The sequence below is a fragment of the Cynoglossus semilaevis genome, chromosome 1 (assembly GCF_000523025.1).
Source record: "Cynoglossus semilaevis isolate Cse_v1.0 chromosome 1, Cse_v1.0, whole genome shotgun sequence".
Classification (NCBI taxonomy): Eukaryota; Metazoa; Chordata; class Actinopteri; order Pleuronectiformes; family Cynoglossidae; genus Cynoglossus; species Cynoglossus semilaevis.
In genome coordinates this window covers 15,630,279-15,649,197 of record NC_024307.1, presented here as the reverse complement: position 1 = coordinate 15,649,197, position 18,919 = coordinate 15,630,279, and the positions used below count along the sequence as shown (strand labels likewise).

The 18,919-nt window shown below is 39.4% G+C and overlaps 3 protein-coding genes across 4 annotated transcripts; 2 read left to right on the top strand and 1 right to left on the bottom strand.

Annotated features, from left to right (window-relative positions):
* The first annotated feature begins 440 nt into the window (after window positions 1–440).
* On the top strand, window positions 441–8,243 carry arg2 (arginase 2). The gene is made up of 8 exons (XM_008313581.3): window positions 441–880; window positions 982–1,054; window positions 5,742–5,916; window positions 6,189–6,348; window positions 6,517–6,611; window positions 6,716–6,820; window positions 7,115–7,251; window positions 7,342–8,243. The coding sequence occupies exons 1-8, from the start codon at window positions 764–766 to the stop codon at window positions 7,530–7,532; spliced, it is 1,053 nt and encodes a 350-aa protein (XP_008311803.1). The 5' UTR covers window positions 441–763; the 3' UTR covers window positions 7,533–8,243.
* On the bottom strand, window positions 7,980–12,056 carry vti1b (vesicle transport through interaction with t-SNAREs 1B). 2 transcript variants are annotated; one of them, XR_001760827.2, is made up of 7 exons: window positions 11,823–12,056; window positions 11,290–11,348; window positions 10,916–11,122; window positions 10,303–10,476; window positions 10,121–10,182; window positions 8,783–9,858; window positions 7,980–8,682 (listed from the first exon to the last, which is right to left on the bottom strand). XR_001760827.2 is itself a non-coding variant. In XM_008313566.2 (6 exons), exons 1-6 carry the CDS (start codon window positions 11,917–11,919, stop codon window positions 9,765–9,767), a joined length of 693 nt encoding a protein of 230 aa, XP_008311788.1. In that variant the 5' UTR covers window positions 11,920–12,056; the 3' UTR covers window positions 7,980–9,764. The 2 variants fall into 2 exon arrangements, 1 of the variants encoding a protein (XP_008311788.1); XM_008313566.2 differs by having other exon boundaries at window positions 7,980–9,858.
* Window positions 12,057–12,794: 738 nt separating this feature from the next.
* On the top strand, window positions 12,795–18,854 carry rdh12 (retinol dehydrogenase 12). The gene is made up of 7 exons (XM_008313554.3): window positions 12,795–12,959; window positions 13,795–13,913; window positions 14,200–14,355; window positions 14,474–14,578; window positions 14,876–15,085; window positions 15,385–15,574; window positions 16,690–18,854. Exons 1-7 carry the CDS (start codon window positions 12,886–12,888, stop codon window positions 16,790–16,792), a joined length of 957 nt encoding a protein of 318 aa, XP_008311776.1. The 5' UTR covers window positions 12,795–12,885; the 3' UTR covers window positions 16,793–18,854.
* The last annotated feature ends 65 nt before the right edge of the window (window positions 18,855–18,919 follow it).

Sequence of the window (18,919 nt, the reverse complement as noted above, 5' to 3'; positions counted from 1 at the left end):
AACCACTCTGTTCTTTTTCCTTGTCTCGGTCTAGAACCCACTAAGATCTTCATATACATGGTTTTGGGTGAGACTGACCTAGATAATTTAGATGAGGCCTCTGTACTTGATCTGACATCAGATACGTTCTTGGACTGTGTGCGAGTTGTTTGGCGAGACACACAAACGCAGATAAACACGCACGCGTACATAATCAGGGCCAGGGCATTTAAAGTAAACAAGCCTGTCATCATTCGCTCCACTGCTCCCCCTGGAAATTTCCACACTTGTGGCAGCAGTAAAACACCTGTAAACAAACCCTTCTACACACCCACTGGTCTTTGACTCTGACCTACTGCGTCAGAGTTGCTGTAGACCACGCCCCCAGGCGAACCCACTCTTTTCCGACTCTTCTATTGGCAGACCTGAAGGTGTGTGTCACAGGTTGGCGTCACAGGCTATATACAGAACAGGACGTTCCTTTTGAAAATATCAGACTAAAACGGCTAGATCGCGGATAAATTAAATAGCGCATCTCGTCTTAACACTGTTTCTTTGTGTCGGCACAAGAAAACAGTGGTGACTGTGCGACTGTGTCATCGCTGATTCATCAGCTCATGAATAATTAATTAGACGGCTTTGGCATAAGAGCAACATCCAGCAGAGGCGCAACATCTACCGTGGCTTTCATCATACTCTTCCGCTGTAGCACGCGAGGGCTGTGATCAGGACCAGAGAGTTGGGTTTCAACTACTTTCAACAAGAACCAGAAATACAGAAAAAGATGGCTTTGAGAGGACCAGTGTCCTGTCTTCTCAGAACTCTTCTTAGCCGCTCACAGAAGCAGCAGATCCGGGCTCAGTCAGTTGCCGTACTTGGCGCTCCTTTTTCCCGAGGACAGGTATGAAGAAAAGATTTGTGATCGTGACTTTATACATGTGTGTATTTAATGTTATCTCATTTTTTAACATCTAACTGACTGAGTATTTTTTCTCCTGGCAGAAAAGGAGAGGTGTGGAGCACGGACCTAAGGTGATCAGAGACGCTGGACTCATCGAGCGGCTCTCCGGGTTAGGTAGGTGACCAGGGAGCCAGGGGACCATGGAACCAGGGCGGGATTAAGTCCTAATGTAGCCGAGTGAGGGCGGGTTATATAACCGATTGATGAGTAGATAGAGGAAGCTATGTCAGCAGAGCAGCTAGTGACAGATTTAAGTTCTCCCAGCTCCGGTGATTTAAGGTGATTTAGCAGCAGCCGGTTACATCAGCAAGAAGCTGTATATCCAGACACAACTGCTAACACCTCTGCTTGTTCAAAGAAGGGACCTAGAACATTATTTTTCAAACAGTGGGTCGTCACCCAAATGTCCATTTTCTAGAGGCAGAATAGAAAATACAATCAGTAATATCACTTAAACAAATAAATACTGCTAAGTACTGCCTCCGAACAGCCCTCGGTCCGTTGCATCTTTTACACATGAACATGAAGCAAACACCTTTTTTTGAACATCACTGCAATCAGATTTTTTTTTTTGTCCAAGCTTAAGTCTTTCATCTTGTTTGTAGAGTTCAGTCATTTCAGCAGCAGCTTTGGAAATGTTTGCAAATAATTAGAGCAATTTTCAGCTGTTGTAACAACACATTAGAACATCAACAGTAAGTTAATGGACAACTGACAAACGTCAAAACATGCTCTTTTTAGATCTGGGGTAAGATTGCGTGACGGTACTATGTTATGATGAGACTGTTATTTTTAAAAAACATAATTAAGTCTTGTTGTCATGAGTTCTTTTAGTTTGTCCTGAGGTTGTTCACTCTTTAACTGCTGAATATCTGAAGAATATCTTTGGAGTTTGAAATGTAAATTCTGACCTCTAACTTTTGTACTTAAGTTCACATACATGAGTTCATTGTTCAACCACTGACTACAATGGTTGTTCTTCATTTTGCCAATCACCATCTCCAGACTGTAGGAAATTGGTAAAAAGGAAATATCAAAGGTTTCACACTAGGGAAGTTGACAGTAAGGAATGTTTATGATGGCAATATGTCACACAAGTAACTTGATAATGCAGCCAATCTTGCTAACAAACAGTCTTAGTGATTTATGTCCAGTTTGTAAATGTTAATTTATATCCTGTGTATCCATGAGCTGTGAGTTCATATTATATAAAAACTACTATTGTGAGGAAATACAAGATCACAGGTGCAGCTGTGCACATGTGGTAAAGCACCGTCCTGTCATTTCCCTCTTACATAGTGACTTCCCCTATGTCTTTTATTTGACTCTCATCACAGCCACATGTCTACCACATGAGTCAGCCCACTCTCATGTACAGAAGGCGGGAGGGCTAGGCTGTGGCAGATTAAAATTTCCACTGTGTCGTCATGAGCTACTGCAGAGTGAGACAGAGACAGGACAAAAGGCTGAGGGGCGGTGCAGGGAAGTGTGTGTGTGCTGCATGGGAGGGAGTCTCTCTTCCGCAGGCGGAAAAGAATTCTTTCCTTTTGTATGCGTACTGCAGGAGGAGGTCGTTGAGTTTGCATTTGCATCATCAAGGACTACAGTCGAGGTAGAATTTTCAGCGGTCACAGCATGCATTATTTAAAGATGGGCCGCTCTACACCACATTCTGGGAGTCTGGTGGGGTCACTATAAACTCAGCTCAGCCTACTTAAAGTCTATTTGTGGTGCGCTGGACTGATAGGTGCTATATAAATACTAAGGACACAGCAGGCTAAGAAGGTGCTAGGAAATACACAAAGTACTATCCAGTCCAGAAACTCTTAAGCTAAAAAAATAAAATAAAACTAAAGCACAATGGTGCCCCCTTGATGTTGCTTGAAAATTATAGTATGATTGGGCAAAATGAATATAATGTGGAAACATGTTTTTACTGGATGTATCTACCCAGTTTGTCCCAGTCTGTATTTCAGAGGACGGGTATTTACATTTAAAACTATGCTTTTTATATTCTGTAGACCATGCGTTTGCTTACGATGTCCTTGACCTACGTTGTTTCACTGTTACATCGTCACACTCACAGTAGTACACATATATTAAGAAAGCCTTGTTCCCTCACTCTGTTGAAGAAGACGGATTTGTTTACATTCACCAATGGCTCGTCGTATTTTGTTTCAAAACTTTTTGACCTTCGTTTTGGCTCACCAACATTTCTCGTACAAGGTGCTGCCATATTTTGCGATATGTAATTGTACATAAGTTACGTATTACGACCGCTTGTGTCTAGCCATGCGAATTCCACAAATATTATTCAAGAAACATCTAAACTTGGCAGTCCAAATATTGCAGTTATTTAATATTTAAATTACTTGGCCATAATAGCTGTGCTAAGTAACACATCTATGATGGCCTGAGACATTTGTATGACTCATAAATACTGGTCCATTTAGTGCTCAGTTAGAGAGTTCCATGTTTACTGATTAAGGCCACACTGGTCTTTATCTGCAGTATCTTCAGTTCTTGTATGATAAATTCTTAGCAATGTTTATCATACGTTACCACCACTGACGCCAGTCATACTGGACCTTGAATTAGTTTTCTTCTTTTTAACTGATTAAATTACAATGTCACCACTCTGAGGCCAACTAAAGTAAACACAGTCTTTTCTCTTTTATATTTTGTTAACTCTTTTGATTAAAGAAGACCAGACCAGGGACAAGCTGTTGTCAAGCAGACCTGGTGTCCACACTGTCTGCTGTGGGGTTGTTCTAATGGGACATAAGCAAGTTTAATTTGTGTTTTTTTTTTTCATATATTTTATGCCATTTATTCCTTATATACTTTCATTTTTTTTTTTTAACAAACAAACCGTGCCACTTGCTGAATTTAATCATTACAATATAGTTTTAAAAAATTTACAGCTATTTGGTCAATATATACTGTATATTCAGCTGCTGTTTCCCTGGCTGTCTCCTTGGATTTTTTTGTTTAGGTTTTAATGTTAATCTTCTGGGTATTTTAGTAAAATCGTGTTTGACTTAGTTTTGTTTTTATCAGGCAAACTTTTCTCACACAACAACAAAACCAGCTGCTCTCGGACCAACCTTTATTGGTCCTTAGTATTTTTTTAACCTTGAAAAATGTGTAGCTCATGTTCAGGACGCCTTTTGAATTCTAGAATTATCCATTTATAATCTGACTTATTGTTGCTTAAAAAAAGTTAATGTTTCTTAAGACATTTCAAACAGTCAGGTCTGTTTTGTTCATCAGCTGTAAACACCCTGCACTGTTACATAACAGGCATGGCTCCTACCCAACTCATCATGTGATTAACAGGTGGCGCGTGGATTGTGTGCTAAAACGGCCACACATAGCAACAGGCAGGTGTTAGAGGTTTGTGGTGAGTTCAGTGAACTGCACAACAGTCAAATGTATTTGTCCTTAGATAACGGCACGTGACAAGATATATATATATATCTTAGGAAGTATTTATTGCTTGTTATCTGAATAAGTGCAGTCAGTCTCTGTTGTTGTTGATCGTGATTAGCAGAAGGTCAGACCAGCTTTTGATGGCATTTCAATATTCTGTACAATACTAACCCAGTTAGTAGTTAGTAGGGGTTTATTACCTGGGTGTAATGTTGTATATTTATGACTTTTATTGAGCTGAATGGTGCAGACAGAAAGGAAATAGGAGGAAATAGGAAAGTGAGTCGGGGAATAACAAGGAGCAAACGATACAGCTGGACCGGAGTTGAGAATGAGATCTGGTTCTCCACCGCTTAGCTATCAGTTGGTTTTTGATCTATGATCCTGAAGTTATTTCAAATATTTAAAAATGCAGAGTAGTATTTATGTGTGTACCATTTTAGGATTTAAATGTCTTAATAAATTATTAGATTTAACATCAAGTGTGTTAATAAAAAAAAAATTCCAAGGAAATCTCTGCTGATGCCACGATGACACATTAACAGCAGTTTTCCTGTCACAGTCAGAGCGAGTCCAGAGCAGGAAACCAAACCGTACCTTGGTCGAGTGCTGTCTTCTCCACATTCACACATACTCTACGGTTTGGTGTGGGATTTTACAGCCCATTTAAATTTCACCTCAATAATATAATAAGCCAGATTAACCTCTGTTAGCTCCGAGTCTATGGTCTAAATTGTTCTGCAATACATGTTCACGATTGCAACAAGACAAGGGCTATTCCTGTCCCCCGTCTACAAATGGTAGCACACCACATTGGACACCCCTGGATCAGCAGAGTAACACACACTGCCATCGCGGATCATGTTCCCATGTGAACCCCCAAATATGGTGGATCACATAACTTGTTTACTTCAAAATCTATGTCCCAAACTGAGTGAGAATATTTTTCTGCTGTTTAAATCCTGTGACCACCAAGCGGTGGTGGACGTGCACTGAGTGAAACTCGAGCCACAGAGGTGAGCTGTGCCAGTGGAAAGTGCTCCGTCACGAATGTTCCACTGGCATTGAATGATTCAGCCACTTCTGACTGCAGGGTCAGGATGGTGTGAGTGACATTGCTAGAAATATTTGCTGGCTTTTCATTTCAATGTGACATCTGTAGAAGTCTTCAGATCAACGTGGACATCAGTGTAATGTCCAGACGATTACACAGGGCATCACAAATCATCAGATGTCAGCTTCCTGTCATGTCACAGACGCTGTGTTATGTCCATAATCAGCAAACTGCACTGAACTACTGAACCACTGCTGATTCATGCCAAATAGTGACACTGCAGAAAATATTTTTAAATCTTAAATTTTCCTGCAGACTATTCCGTCCATGACTTTGGAGACCTGAACTTTCCCCACATTGAGAAGGATGAACCTTACATGGAAGTGAAGTTCCCCCGAAATGTGGGGGCAGCCAACAAGATTCTGTCCGGCGCTGTGAGCAGAGCCATTGGTGCTGGACACACCTTCGTTATGCTCGGAGGTGACCACAGGTAAAGATAAATCGAATGTATATGAAACTATTTGAAACACAAGAGCCAAAAGACTGAGACTCCGATGCCAGTCTCTCAACATAACATCTGGTTTTCATATTAACAGTGTAATATGTGTGTGTCATATGTGTGTGTCAACATTTATCCATGCAAAAACATTGAAGATTACTAGATAATATAAGCCTGTCCAGAAAGAATGCTAGAGGTAAGATAGCAGAAAGAATGTTAGCTGGTTGGTTAGTGTATTCACCCATTTCCTGGTCTTCTCACAGCCTTGCTATTGGATCGGTGAGCGGCCATGCTCAGCAGTGTCCTGACCTGTGTCTCGTCTGGGTGGACGCTCATGCCGACATCAACACACCTGTGATTTCTCCATCAGGAAACCTCCATGGTCAACCTGTGGCTTTCATGCTCAAAGAACTGCAAAGCAAGGTAGGACGAAACCTTAAGGCATCCCATAATAGTTTCTATATATTAGGGAATAAGCAATGTTCACATTCTGTGCTTCGGACATATGGAAAAAAAATTCACCTTCAAGAGCTGCCGCTCCCTGGATGTACTGTGTTCATATTTCAGTATCAGTTTCTGTTGATGTTTCAGATGCCGTCACTCCCTGGCTTTTCCTGGATGAAGCCGTTCCTCTCCTCCAGGGACCTGGTGTACATCGGTCTGCGGGACGTGGACCCTGGAGAGCAGTGAGTTGTTACCCACAAAAAAAACAAACATGCAGCAGATGTGAACTTAAAATGGGTTAACACTGTGACAACAGTCCTTGATGCTTAAATGGTCTTTACTGCAGTCACATCCTGAAAGACCTGGGAATCCAGTATTTCACAATGAGGGACATTGACAGACTGGGAATCCAGAGAGTGATGGAAGCTACTCTAGACCACCTTTTGGCAAGGTACATCTCTTCTTATGCTAACATTGTAGCTAACATGGTGCTTCCACTGTTATCCTGAGACCGATACATTAAAAAAACTGCTAGCATTAGCTGAGCAACGTTAGCTCTCTGTTGCTTTGTCCAGTCATGTTATTTTCTATAGTTTTTTTTTATTTTTATTTGTCAACAGTATCACAATGAAAAGTTTGCCCAATTAATTAATAAAATAATGAAACGGCTGAAAAAAGGGACAAAGCCGAAAGAGGAAGAATGAAACCGAGTCTCACAAATAATCTCTCTAATCCTGATGAACAGAAAACAGCGCCCAATCCACTTGAGCTTCGACATCGATGCCTTTGACCCGTCGCTGGCTCCGGCCACAGGAACACCGGTGAACGGAGGTTTGACCTACAGGGAGGGGATCTACATCACAGAGGAAATTCACAACACAGGTACAGAAACAGTCCACATAAACCGGACATCTTTAAACAGACGCGTGTTGTTTTTGTAGTTTCCTAACTCTTGACTGTGCTGCTGTGCAGGCCTGCTGTCAGCCATGGACCTGGTAGAAGTCAACCCCATGCTGGGGGCCAACCCTGAAGCCGTAGAGGCCACTGCCTCGCTCGCGGTCGATGTCATTGCCTCGTCTTTGGGACAGACGAGAGAGGGCGCCCACGGGTCCAATATGGAGATTCCGTCAGCAAAGGACGACACAGAGCAGCTCTGCCTCTGAGACGCCGTCCAGTAAAGCAATGGACTCGAACATACGCGACCATTCCGCAAGTTTGAACAGAAGACTATGAATGACTGAGAGTGGTGTTGAAAAATGATTCTTGTCTCTTTGCTGAATGTTGTAGTGTTTAAGGTTGAAAAAAATGTGAACCTTTATGAAAGCTCTGGATGCAGAGAAGAATAAGTTTTCACTGTAGAGACTGCTACCACCAAGGATGTGTTACTGCAGAGTTTTACTGCTGTTCTAAACTATTTTGTATTTAACTTAACTTTAAGATGACACAGCTGCCACATATTTATTATGGTGTTTATGTTTAAGTCTGACCTGCCACAGAGTTACAGGAAGAACGAAAAAAACAACAAGGCCATGTGGCTGTTAGTTAAAGAAAAACTACTCGTGTGCACTTTTGGACCAGACATGGTTATAGTAATTTTGAGGTTGATTTGTTTTTTTTTTTGCATTTCATGAATAGTACAATACATGTACTAGAAGTACTGCATGTTATACCTGGTAATTTGAGTAAGGATTTCTTCTTATAATGTACCTTTCTACATTTCATTGCCAATGCTGGCAAACAATGATTATAAATATTAATATTATTATTAGCAGAATTAAGTTTGACTCAATCTCCTGTCTCCTCTGTATCTGCTACAATGAGGCTACTGATGGATTTGTCATTAAAACAGAGTTTATTTTTTAGTCTCCAATAGACTTTACAAGTCAAAGACTTTACATTTTTGATGTTTTCTTTTTTCTTCCGCTGCAAACTAATTCCAATGAGCAGAACTGGGAGTTTCTGTTCTCGCAAAACAAACTCAGGAGCCACTGGTCATCTCAGGAAACAGCCTGCTATTTACCTAAACCCCAGCCAAGCTGCTGTGAAAGACCCCATGGGAAATAAATTAACGTGCAAATAATTACAAAGAATTTATAGCAGCCTCAAGAACTTGTTTTTGTAATGAGAACAGTCTCATTAAAACGAATCCTGCAGGGAAAATGTTCTTATGCAAATCAAACATTTGTCAGGGAAATGACATTTGTCATGAAAACTAACCTGACCTGCTCCACGTCTGCAGCCTGTGACTCATTCTGGTGATGTTGTTTCACAGTAGATGTTTTTCAAACTCTCTTTGTTGCCTGTCTGCCTTTCCTGGAACAATCGGATACAACGTAAATTGGGGGTTAGAACTGGACTTTAATGTAGTAGCAACTGCTTAGCAGTAACTTGAGAGGAAATGATTGTTACGTACATCTGACCTTGTGTCCCCCACCGCCACACCTCTGACCTGGACTGTTGGCCTTACTGTAACTTCTCAGGAACAAAAACATTACAACATCTCATTTCAACACTTCTATTTTGGACTAATATTTCACTATACTGGTTTTTCCCAGGGTGCAGAGCTATTGCTGCTACAAAGCTATTTCACAATGAGACAAAGAAATTTAAATTTCCACTTTTTCATGATAATTATTGTGCCACAGTGGGTTAAATAGAGTTTTTCAACAGCGGAGTCCAATGGAGTTTACTGGAGTTTTAAAGCAGTGGTTGTTGATGGAGGACTCGACAACACCATAGCCCGATCAATAAAAGGGGGCGCTGCCAAACATGGTAATATCAACTATTGATCCCTTAAAAGAAAAAAAAACAAAAAAAAAAAAACAAAACATAGAGGTTGATCTAGTGGTTTTATATATTCACAGGAGAAATATTAAACATGAACAGAGAAGTAATCGTCTCAGAACTGATCAACCTAACTGATTAGGTCATACAGTCTGGTTGGGTTAACTAGACAAAACTCTTGACTTAATTTAACCCATTCACACAGTTAAGAACCATGAGCGTATACACATGAGCAACAGTCTTCACTGTTGGCATTCCACTAATTCCTCTCAGTACAAGCAGAGGAAACGCTTCAGAAAAAGGTGCATAGGCATGTCCAGAAAAACCCCATGACACTTCCTCTTTTCATGGAGATTTCTGCAGGTTTGGTCCATAGACAGGTTCAACACTGTCATTTCTTGTTAAATTAACGTCACCCTTTATAGGACAGGAGCAATACAAAAACATGTCACTTTAAAGCTAAAAGTCTTGTCCATGTTTGCACGACTAAAATAAATCAGATGACTGGAGAGGGAAGAGCATTATTGCTGCAAAGTCACATTTGGAGAACATTCTCAGTTTGCCCTGGATACAGAATGAAGACAACTTTGAGCATTTGATGAAAACTGAGATCATCTTCGGAAGAACTTGAGGTAAACCACGGCACCCAGGATGGCCAGCTCCATCAGGATGATAACTGCTAGAAGCAACTTGTTTGTCATTAACCTATAGGATAGAAAATAACAATGAGATTCATTGACAGATGTGCAGAAAAAAATAGTTCCTAGAAATAATTTTACAGAAGCGTGATTTTATCTTCGAAATTATGAAGGAAAAGTCACACGCACAGAAAAGTATTAACACTTGTGTTAAATAAAGGAGATTTTAAGCTCCTTCATATTAAACATTTATCATATTGACACAAAACTAACAAATGTTTTATTTCTTCGTATAAATGTCAAAATTTTGCAACAAGGAATGAACCTACCGTCGAGACATGGAGCGAAGGATTTTTCGACTTCGACTGAGATTTTCTCCAGTATTCACCAACTAAAAGTACCAAAACACAAAGGGATAAGATCAAAAGCAAGTTGAACAACTGGCCACATCAGAACATCAGAAGAAAGAAGTGACAAATATAACATCATCTGGTCAGAAATCCCAGCTCACTCTGTTTCTGGCCCGGTCCAGCTGTTCTCGCTGTTCCCCTAACTCCTCGATGATGTCTGTACCGATATGTTCCGTTTCCGCAGCGATGCGATGGCTGCGTTCGATACTCTGGGTGGCGCTGTTTAGAGACTCAGTGCCCTGGAGAAGCAGAGTTCTCTGGGACTGTTGGTGTGTCTGTAGAACATGGGACAAAATCGCATAATTCCACCAGGAGTACATTAATTCTGACAAATAAAGCATTACATTTTTTTTACATCTGTGTATATGTGCCTATGTTTACAATGATAGTGAAAATTGTTCTTCTTTCACCATGTTATTGATTCCAAAACCAGAATGATTTATTTTTGCATAGACAGCATCTAAAACCATTAAAGTAATTTATTTTTGCTGCCTGCAGCCACATTAAGATAACGTAAATGTCTGTTATAAATGCATAATAAAACAACAATTAATATTATTACTTAGCTACAAATCTGTCACCCTAACAACATTAAAGGGTGCTTAAAAGTAATTCATTAAAAACTCCAGACATCAACAACTCCCATCCATCACTGATGATCTACCTTCACCATGTTTATACAGCATTAGTGCCACAGACGAGACCCAGACTTACACTTTGTTCATTTTGTACTGAGTAGATGCCATGATGACCTCCTCCCACTGGCTGGGTAGAGGAGAAGGAGGAGCCAAAGGTCGGAGCAGAGTTTTTCATATCTCTCTGCAACTTTCCCAAATCCCGGCGGTAGAGACGCAGCTTTGTAGACATTGAATTTCGATAGGAAGATGGAGCAACGCGCAGCTCCTCTTCCATTCCTTGTAACTAGAGACAAATACATTGTCAGTGAAATGTGTTAATTATAGCACAACAAACAACTCAGGACATGTATTCAGGTTTAGTTTTTCAGGAGGATATTTGTCATTTGTCAAGAACTCCAACAAGTCCGAGTAGTTTATCAGATAACCAGTCCAAAACAAAATAATCCTTACCACTTCCTCAGCCTCCCCATGTCTCTCATCAAAGATTCTCACCAACTTCTTTCTTTCTTCTGGTGAAGAAAACAACAAAATAAAACCCCTTTTTTAATTATTTTGGCACGCATCACCTGTAATTAATTTTAATTCAATTTAGCATGTGTAGTATCTGAAGTTACTATATGAACTCTACATTAACTTAACTTCATTGTTTTGATATGTCCAGTAAAGGAGCCTGATTTATGACTAAAAGGTATGAGTGCATTACTTCACTAACTTTAGGAGAGGACTAAGAGTGTATGAGTCTTAGATCTGTCTCAAAATTTACGATGACAACTAAGCTATGTTTGTGGGAGAATTGGGGCCGTTTATATAGAGGATTCACATTGGCTCCGAGTTCTCTCCAGGTAAACCTAGGTGCCTGATTTGATGACGTACTTTTTCGTAATAAACTCTTTATTTGTGTCAGTGGCGATTCTTTCACCATTCATTTTACTTCATAACCATCTAGTAGTTAACGACACAAAATGAAACACATCAGTGTTTACCTCCGTGGCTCTTCAGAGCCTTCTCTGGCATCAGCTTCAGCTCCTCGTACAGTGACCTGTAAATTTCGTGTAACTTCTCAAACTCTTCCGACGACATTTTGCTTCAACATTCAGCTGCTAACGACAAACAGGGTTGAATTTTAAATCCAGATGTATAAACTAATACACGTCTTTCCCTTTAGTGATAATCAGATTTCAACACTTCCGCATGATGGACCTCGTGACTGAGTGCCTCTTGCGCCTAATCAAAATAAACAAATAAAGGTTTGGTTAAGTCGTGGCATTTAAATTAAAGCAATTACACGGGTTATATTATATTGGTACATAACTTGTTTAATTGTGGAATTTAAAAGTTCGAGTAAAGTCAATAATAGAAACGGTTTTTTTTTAGTTAGGCGCTCTTGAGACAGGCTTTGTCAGACCTTTAGACAGAGTTTTTAAAACACTTTAAAATGCGCGTAAAAAATAAATATTTTGGGGTAATATATTTTACACAATGAATATCTTGTACATGCTATTGGCAATGCAAGATAATCTGTGGGCATATTTCACCTACGACTACATGTTCAATCCTGGGTCTATGACGTTTTTTCATTTGTCTGTTTTCTAAATTCTAAATTTTGTAAAATCATTTGTAAACTACATTTCAATTTATTCTAAATAAAACAGAAATTATTATATTATATTATTTTAGTTGTAAATCACATCAAAGTGTAAGTGTGTTTTAAATACCTTTAAGTTATTATATTATTTTAGTTAGTTAGTTAGTTAGTTATTTTAGTGTAAGTGTGTTTTAAATACCCTTAATTCTTACAAAATGTTTGGTATTTTGCAGTTAAATCATTATATTACACATATAATTCGTTTTTTGTTCATAATCATATCAAATCAGTTCATTTGTTTTATTTTCAGGCTGTAAAACTACAATCCCATGGTTCAACGTACAGAATCTACGTCATCTAGCTCTCCATTTCCTTCCTTGACTTCAGCTGATCTACCCTCAGAATAGAACAGTGGATTTTTTTATGCTTGCAGGCACAGACAGACGCTGCTTTATTGAACGATGCTGCTGTTAACGATCGTCGCAGGCCTTGCTGTGGTGACGACACTGCTCATTTTATTTGCACCTTATATCAGGTGAGAGGAGCGATAAACATAAAGATAAAATTGTTTATTTCAATGTAACATAAATGGAATGTCGTTAACATCACGCACAAATCGACATAGATGCTCATTGGTTGGTAATGACAGTGAATCGTTTCGTTTTCCGATGATCTGGTTTATTGATACGATTCAAAAATAATTCGTCGCCATTCGACCTAATTTTTAAATTTTATTGATCCTTTTCAAATCGAGAAAAAAAGTCAATGACAGTAGGTCTGTGGGACGTTGTTGCGCCTTCTGTTCGGACCAATCAGAAGACAGGATGTGAAAAGGGTCTTATTTACATGCAGGACTTCTGCGCAGCTATTGGTGGAAAGGCGGCTCTTCACCTTTGCGTGGGTCGTACGATTTTACAGTGGCTACCATCCACATTTCTGTTTAAATTCTTTATCAATTTTCCCCTCAAACCCACGTGGTTTGGTACACGTAATACCTGCAGCTATAAACTATATATATGCTAATAAGAGCTTCTTAACATTTGTGCACAATATATTGGAAAATCTGAAAGATGTGGCATTCCTCAAGGATCACTTCTGGGTCCTTGATGTATGTTTTTCTGGTATAACAAAACCCGTTACCAATATTCTATAATAAGCCTGTTGTCTTCTTAGGTTAAAAATTATTGTTTTTAGAGAGAAAGTGGTAGAGAGTTCTTGATTATGGCCTATGTCTTTTAGATTAAGATTTTAACATTTGCTGTTAAATCACGTTTTACTAAAAATTTTCTGTGAAATGAAGAAATGTGTCTGAGCAGTGAAACATCAGTGTCAGTGAAACACTGAACTCTGCAGTATTTGATTGTCAACAGAAAATATGCATCAGGAGGAGTGTGCACATCCACATCTCGCCTGGACGGGAAGACGGTCCTCATCACAGGAGCCAACACAGGGATTGGGAAGGAGACAGCCAGGGATTTGACAATGAGAGGTGAACATATGTGTTTCCTGATGCATGCTTCAGAGAACGGTGCAGGTCATGACTTGCCTCATATTTAAATGGGCGTCAGCTTCATGCGTCTACATGCATTAACGCAGATGTCTTTGCCATAGTCGTAAAACAATTTATGGCTCGTAGTGTAATGTGCATTCTGGAATTAGAAAACAAAGGAGACCTAACAAGAATAAAGAATCAACTATTTTTACTTTACTGTGGATTTGCGTAGTTTCCCATTATTTCACTACTGAATTTTTTTTTCTTTTGTTTTACCTCCCAGGTGCTCGGGTGATAATGGCCTGCAGAGATGTGGAGAAGGGTGAGGAGGCTGCAGCCAGTATACGAGCTGCTGACCCCAAAGCACAACTGGAAGTCCGCAGACTTGATTTGGCAGATACCTGCTCAATACGTGCCTTTGCAAAGGAGTTCCTGAGAGGTGTGCACCAAAGAGATGTTAAAGATTCACATCTACTTAAACACAGCTGCAGTTTAAAAACAGGAGCCATGGCAGCCATGTTTTTGGATTTTCTTATTTTTTTGCTTCTCGTTTACAGACTTCGATCACCTTCATATCCTCATCAACAACGCTGGTGTGATGATGTGTCCTTACACTAAAACTGCTGACGGTTTTGAGATGCATATTGGAGTCAATCACTTGGGTGAGAATTTAACTTTCTGTTCTAACCAGTACCATTGTGTGGGGTTATATGTCTTTCAAAGGTCGTTAAACTTTGACCAAAACTCAGAATAGAACATTTAAAGATGCTGTTGATGTTAAAAATCCTTGGTTCATCAAACAGCTGTTTACATGTGTCATGCCGACGCAAGCTGATTTAATCTTTAGAGCCCAAATTCACAAAACACATTAATCTCAATAAAGTTTAATTTGTAATTCCCCTTTACTTTTTAAATTGAACACAGATTAAATAGCAGAAATACTTGTCTGTATGTTTTAGGTCACTTCCTGTTGACGTACCTTCTGATTGGCCTCCTGAAACGCAGCGCTCCGGCCCGCATCGTCGTGGTGTCCTCCCTGGCTCACTACTTTGGATGGATACGTTTCCACGACCTTCACAGTCAGGGCAGCTACAACGGTGGACTGGCCTACTGCCAGAGTAAAGTGGCAAATTTGCTGTTCGCCAGAGAGTTGGCTCAAAGACTCAAAGGTATCGTCAGTCACAAGAATAGCCTCCACAAATTCAAAGAGCCTCAACAGATGTTTGGATCAGCTTCTGAAAACACACAGTCAGAGAGTCAGAGCCAAAAGCAATTCAAAAAAATACAGCACAGTGTATTGAAAATAACATGAGTTTTCTTACAAATGAGAAAAAACTACAATAGAAACACTGGAAACCAACCAAACGGTGGTTTTAGTTGGCTGCAGTTGCAGTCATCCAATGTCACAGTCAAAGTCACAGTTGAGAAAATACTATACTTTATCAGTGACCGTAGCCTTTTTCCACAGGCACCAATGTGACGGTGAACGCCCTCCACCCAGGGACGGTGAACTCTGACCTTACCAGACACTCCACCCTCATGATGATCTTCATGTCACTCTTCTCCATCTTCATAAAAACTCCACGGGAAGGAGCTCAGACCACCATCTACTGTGCTGTAGCCGAGGAGCTGCACTCTGTCAGCGGGAAATACTTCAGGTGAGTGATCTTCAGTTAGAGCAAAACGTTATGCACTTTCATTTTGTTTGACAAATGAAGCTCGGATGAATCTTGAGGCTAAAGTTAAATTGAGGATAATATGATCGCTATCCATAGGACAGTTTCGCTAACCTTTGGGTAAATCTTTGCATTTCTTTAGCTAACTTTTGGTGGACAAGGCAAATCTGGGCTCTTTTAATATTGGAATCCTTTATTTTTGGCTAACCTTAAGATCATTTCAAGATATTTATGGGTAATTGTTTGAGTCAGCTTCAGTTAAAATAAAATGAATCTAATTTTTGTCTTGTCTACTTAAATTTGTTTTGCTATGTGTTTAAATGTTGTTGATGTTTTGGTATTTTTACTGATCTTTTTGGCTGATCTGTAGCTTTTTATGGCAGGAATATACACTGTGGCATATCTAGTTGTTTTTGCTGCATTGTAGATAAGTCTTAGATGGGTCTTAAAAATCTTAAATTCACACATTTTAGCCATTTTTCTAACCATTTTTGATGTCTTGTTGCTAACCCTTTAGCCATTAGTTGCATCCTTTTGCAGTATCTTGCCTTTTTAAACCTTTGTTGTTAAGTTGTTGCCACTTAGAGACTCATACTCAGTGTTTACACCCCTGTGGTTATTTTTGCTACATTTTGTGTAAAACTGAAACATTTTATAATCTTATCAGAAACACACTTTGTGTAAAAATGTGTTATTGCAACGAGGTAAATCTGAAACAGTTCATATATTATTTTTTAAAACCTTTCTATTTGTATTTTGTATTAAATGACCTAATTTCAGCAACATCTACTAAACTGAAACAAACAATAGTTTTAAGACTTTACAGTTAAAAAAAACAACCCTAAAATAAATAGTCAGTAGGCTGGAAACAGCTCAACTTACCTTGGAGCAGGTGATAAGGAAAGAACATGTTACACATGACCGCATGTTGGCATGGTTCTCTAGAATGGAATGAGTTTCCCCTCTCTACTGACCTCTCCTGGATAAATACAGTAACAGCAGGTCACATTGAAATAAATCACCGTTTTCTCTGGAAATGGTGGCGTCTTGAGATCTAACGTCATGTCAGTCATGGATTTTATTTTTCATTATTTCAGTGACTGTGCTCCGGCCTCGGTGGCTCCACAAGGAAGAAACGACCAGACGGCGAAGAGACTGTGGGACGTCAGCTGTGAACTTCTTGGTATTGAGTGGGAATGATTTGAACCATGATTTTGTCAAACCTTGTCCACGTGTACATTGGGTATTTTTTTAATAATGACGAAGTAATTTTTCAAAATTCCCTTGACAGTTAAGAGACTAGATTTTCAGTGATGCCGTTTAGGAGCAGGGTTTTTTTTTCGCTTGTTTTGAGCCAATTACAATAAGTTTATAGCCGTTTTGTTAAGCTTCTGTTTGGCCAACATGGCTTCATAGATAGGGCTATAGCGCCACCTCTTGGTTTGGCACTTGAAAAAACTTGACTTGCACATCCTACTGGGTTTAATCATAGTCCATATGTGGACATAGACATTCTGCCTGCAAATTGAAAAACAAAAGTCCTGGAAGTGTTCAACTGGTTTTGGAAGTACTTTCATATGAAAGAAGTCAATAGGAAATGTTAGGAAAAATCATTCATAATTTATAACACTTCCACAAACCATGGATGTAGTTCCAGGGCTTTGTCTATTTTGATTTAATGACCACACTCACTACGGAGCAGGTCTCAGTTCTTTTAAAAGTCCATTTAATTTCGGTCAACATCCAATTTTTTCATCTGTCAACATTCTAAATAATTACCATTTTTTGTGTATCAATGCAGTAATTCCTCAGTGAAACTTTGCTTTGATGCTGATGCAACAGCTTCAGTCATCTACAACCTTTCCACTATTTTTCTGAGATACAGACTTTTATAATCGTATGTATATTTTACTCTAAAACAATGTGACTTCAGCTTAAGCAAAAAACATGATGTACATTAAATATACAGTACACATATTTTCTCTGTACTAGGACAGAGGTCCCCGACCTTGCTGGTGCCACAGACAGGTTTCAAAGTGTGGTGGATAAACACTGCAAAATAAAAGTGATACGACTGTTATACAAACACTTATGAAGGTCTTATAAAGTGACACTTAACATGCAGAGCGAACTGGAGTGTTTCTGAGAATCAACGAACAGGTTTCTGCTGCGTCTGTGGGCTTTTCCATCTTAAAGACATTCTTCAATCTTAACCTAATTTGTTAAATGATGAGTTTGGCAGTCCGCTTCAAAAACACATGTAGTTTTATCTGCAGAAGTTGGTGCTCACAAAGTGTTACATCTTACGAATGACTGTTAAGATGCAGGTGAGAAACACATATGTACTGTATATAGAAGCCCAGCTGCTCATGTAATGGAGCAGTCAAGGTGTCAGCCACCATGGGATTCTGAGAATGAATTACAGTAAGTCTGAAAATGTGGGCACTAACTAACACACAGACGGCACATCCTGGACAACAAAGGTCCTGAGTATTTACCAGTCAGAGCAGAGAACATTACAGTATTTTCAAGCACATTTACAGAAACTTGACAACAATGTTAAACACTTCAGATGTAAATGAGGCAAACACTGGGAGATCATCTAATTTTTAAAACAAATCATGTTAATTCCTGTTAAAAGTCAATACGATGAAAATAATGTTTTGTCTCTGTGGCCCAGCACCAAATGACCCACGGGCCTACACCGGTCTGGGGCCCAGGGGTTGGGGACCTCTTCTGTAGGCTACTGTGAATGGTTATGTCAGGGTAAAAAACCAGCATCTGTCTCCATTACTACTTGTTTAGAGTTCCTCAGAATCACTTCACTTTTGTGCCAAATTTTCTACACAGTTGCAGGGTTTCTTACATTTTAAATCCAGATTGATCTGGAGAAAACCAGGACACTATGAGAGATCTTCATCAACCTGTCCCACCACATGAGCTTGAATTACATACCATAGATGTATTTTGTGATATCTGTACAGTCCGTGCTATAAGGAAGCTTGTTTCCCCCTATTTGAATCAAAGTGGATAATTTCACTGTCATATCGACAGAACGTGTTTCTATTCCATTCGCCAAAAACGGCACATTCCTGGCGCGAAAAAGGTCGACGTTTGTATCTTTTTTCTCATGACGTTGTGTGTTTTATATAAGCAGAATCTGCCTTTTACTACACATAGAGTTCATTCATGTCCAGAGTTGAATGTTTACATTTGATGTAAAATAAACATTGATAATAAAAGAACTAGAGACTCACGGTCAGTGTTAATGCTGTCGAATTGTTTTTGTCAAAGACTCTTTCTCAGATGAAAACTCACAAGGTATGA

Bases quoted from the DNA above. Each gene is read 5' to 3' on its own strand.
- vti1b (XM_008313566.2), bottom strand. From the start codon at position 11,919: ATGTCGTCGGAAGAGTTTGAGAAGTTACACGAAATTTACAGGTCACTG. The intron at 11,123-11,289 runs GTAAGGATTATT...ATTTGTCTCTAG, and splicing joins ATGGGGAGGCTGAGGAAGTG to TTACAAGGAATGGAAGAGGA. The intron at 10,183-10,302 runs GTGAGCTGGGAT...TGGTACTTTTAG, and splicing joins TGGACCGGGCCAGAAACAGA to TTGGTGAATACTGGAGAAAA.
- arg2 (XM_008313581.3), top strand. From the start codon at position 764: ATGGCTTTGAGAGGACCAGTGTCCTGTCTTCTCAGAACTCTTCTTAGC. The intron at 881-981 runs GTATGAAGAAAA...TTCTCCTGGCAG, and splicing joins CTCCTTTTTCCCGAGGACAG to AAAAGGAGAGGTGTGGAGCA. The intron at 5,917-6,188 runs GTAAAGATAAAT...GTCTTCTCACAG, and splicing joins ATGCTCGGAGGTGACCACAG to CCTTGCTATTGGATCGGTGA.
- rdh12 (XM_008313554.3), top strand. From the start codon at position 12,886: ATGCTGCTGTTAACGATCGTCGCAGGCCTTGCTGTGGTGACGACACTG. The intron at 13,914-14,199 runs GTGAACATATGT...TTTACCTCCCAG, and splicing joins CAGGGATTTGACAATGAGAG to GTGCTCGGGTGATAATGGCC. The intron at 14,356-14,473 runs GTGTGCACCAAA...TCTCGTTTACAG, and splicing joins TGCAAAGGAGTTCCTGAGAG to ACTTCGATCACCTTCATATC.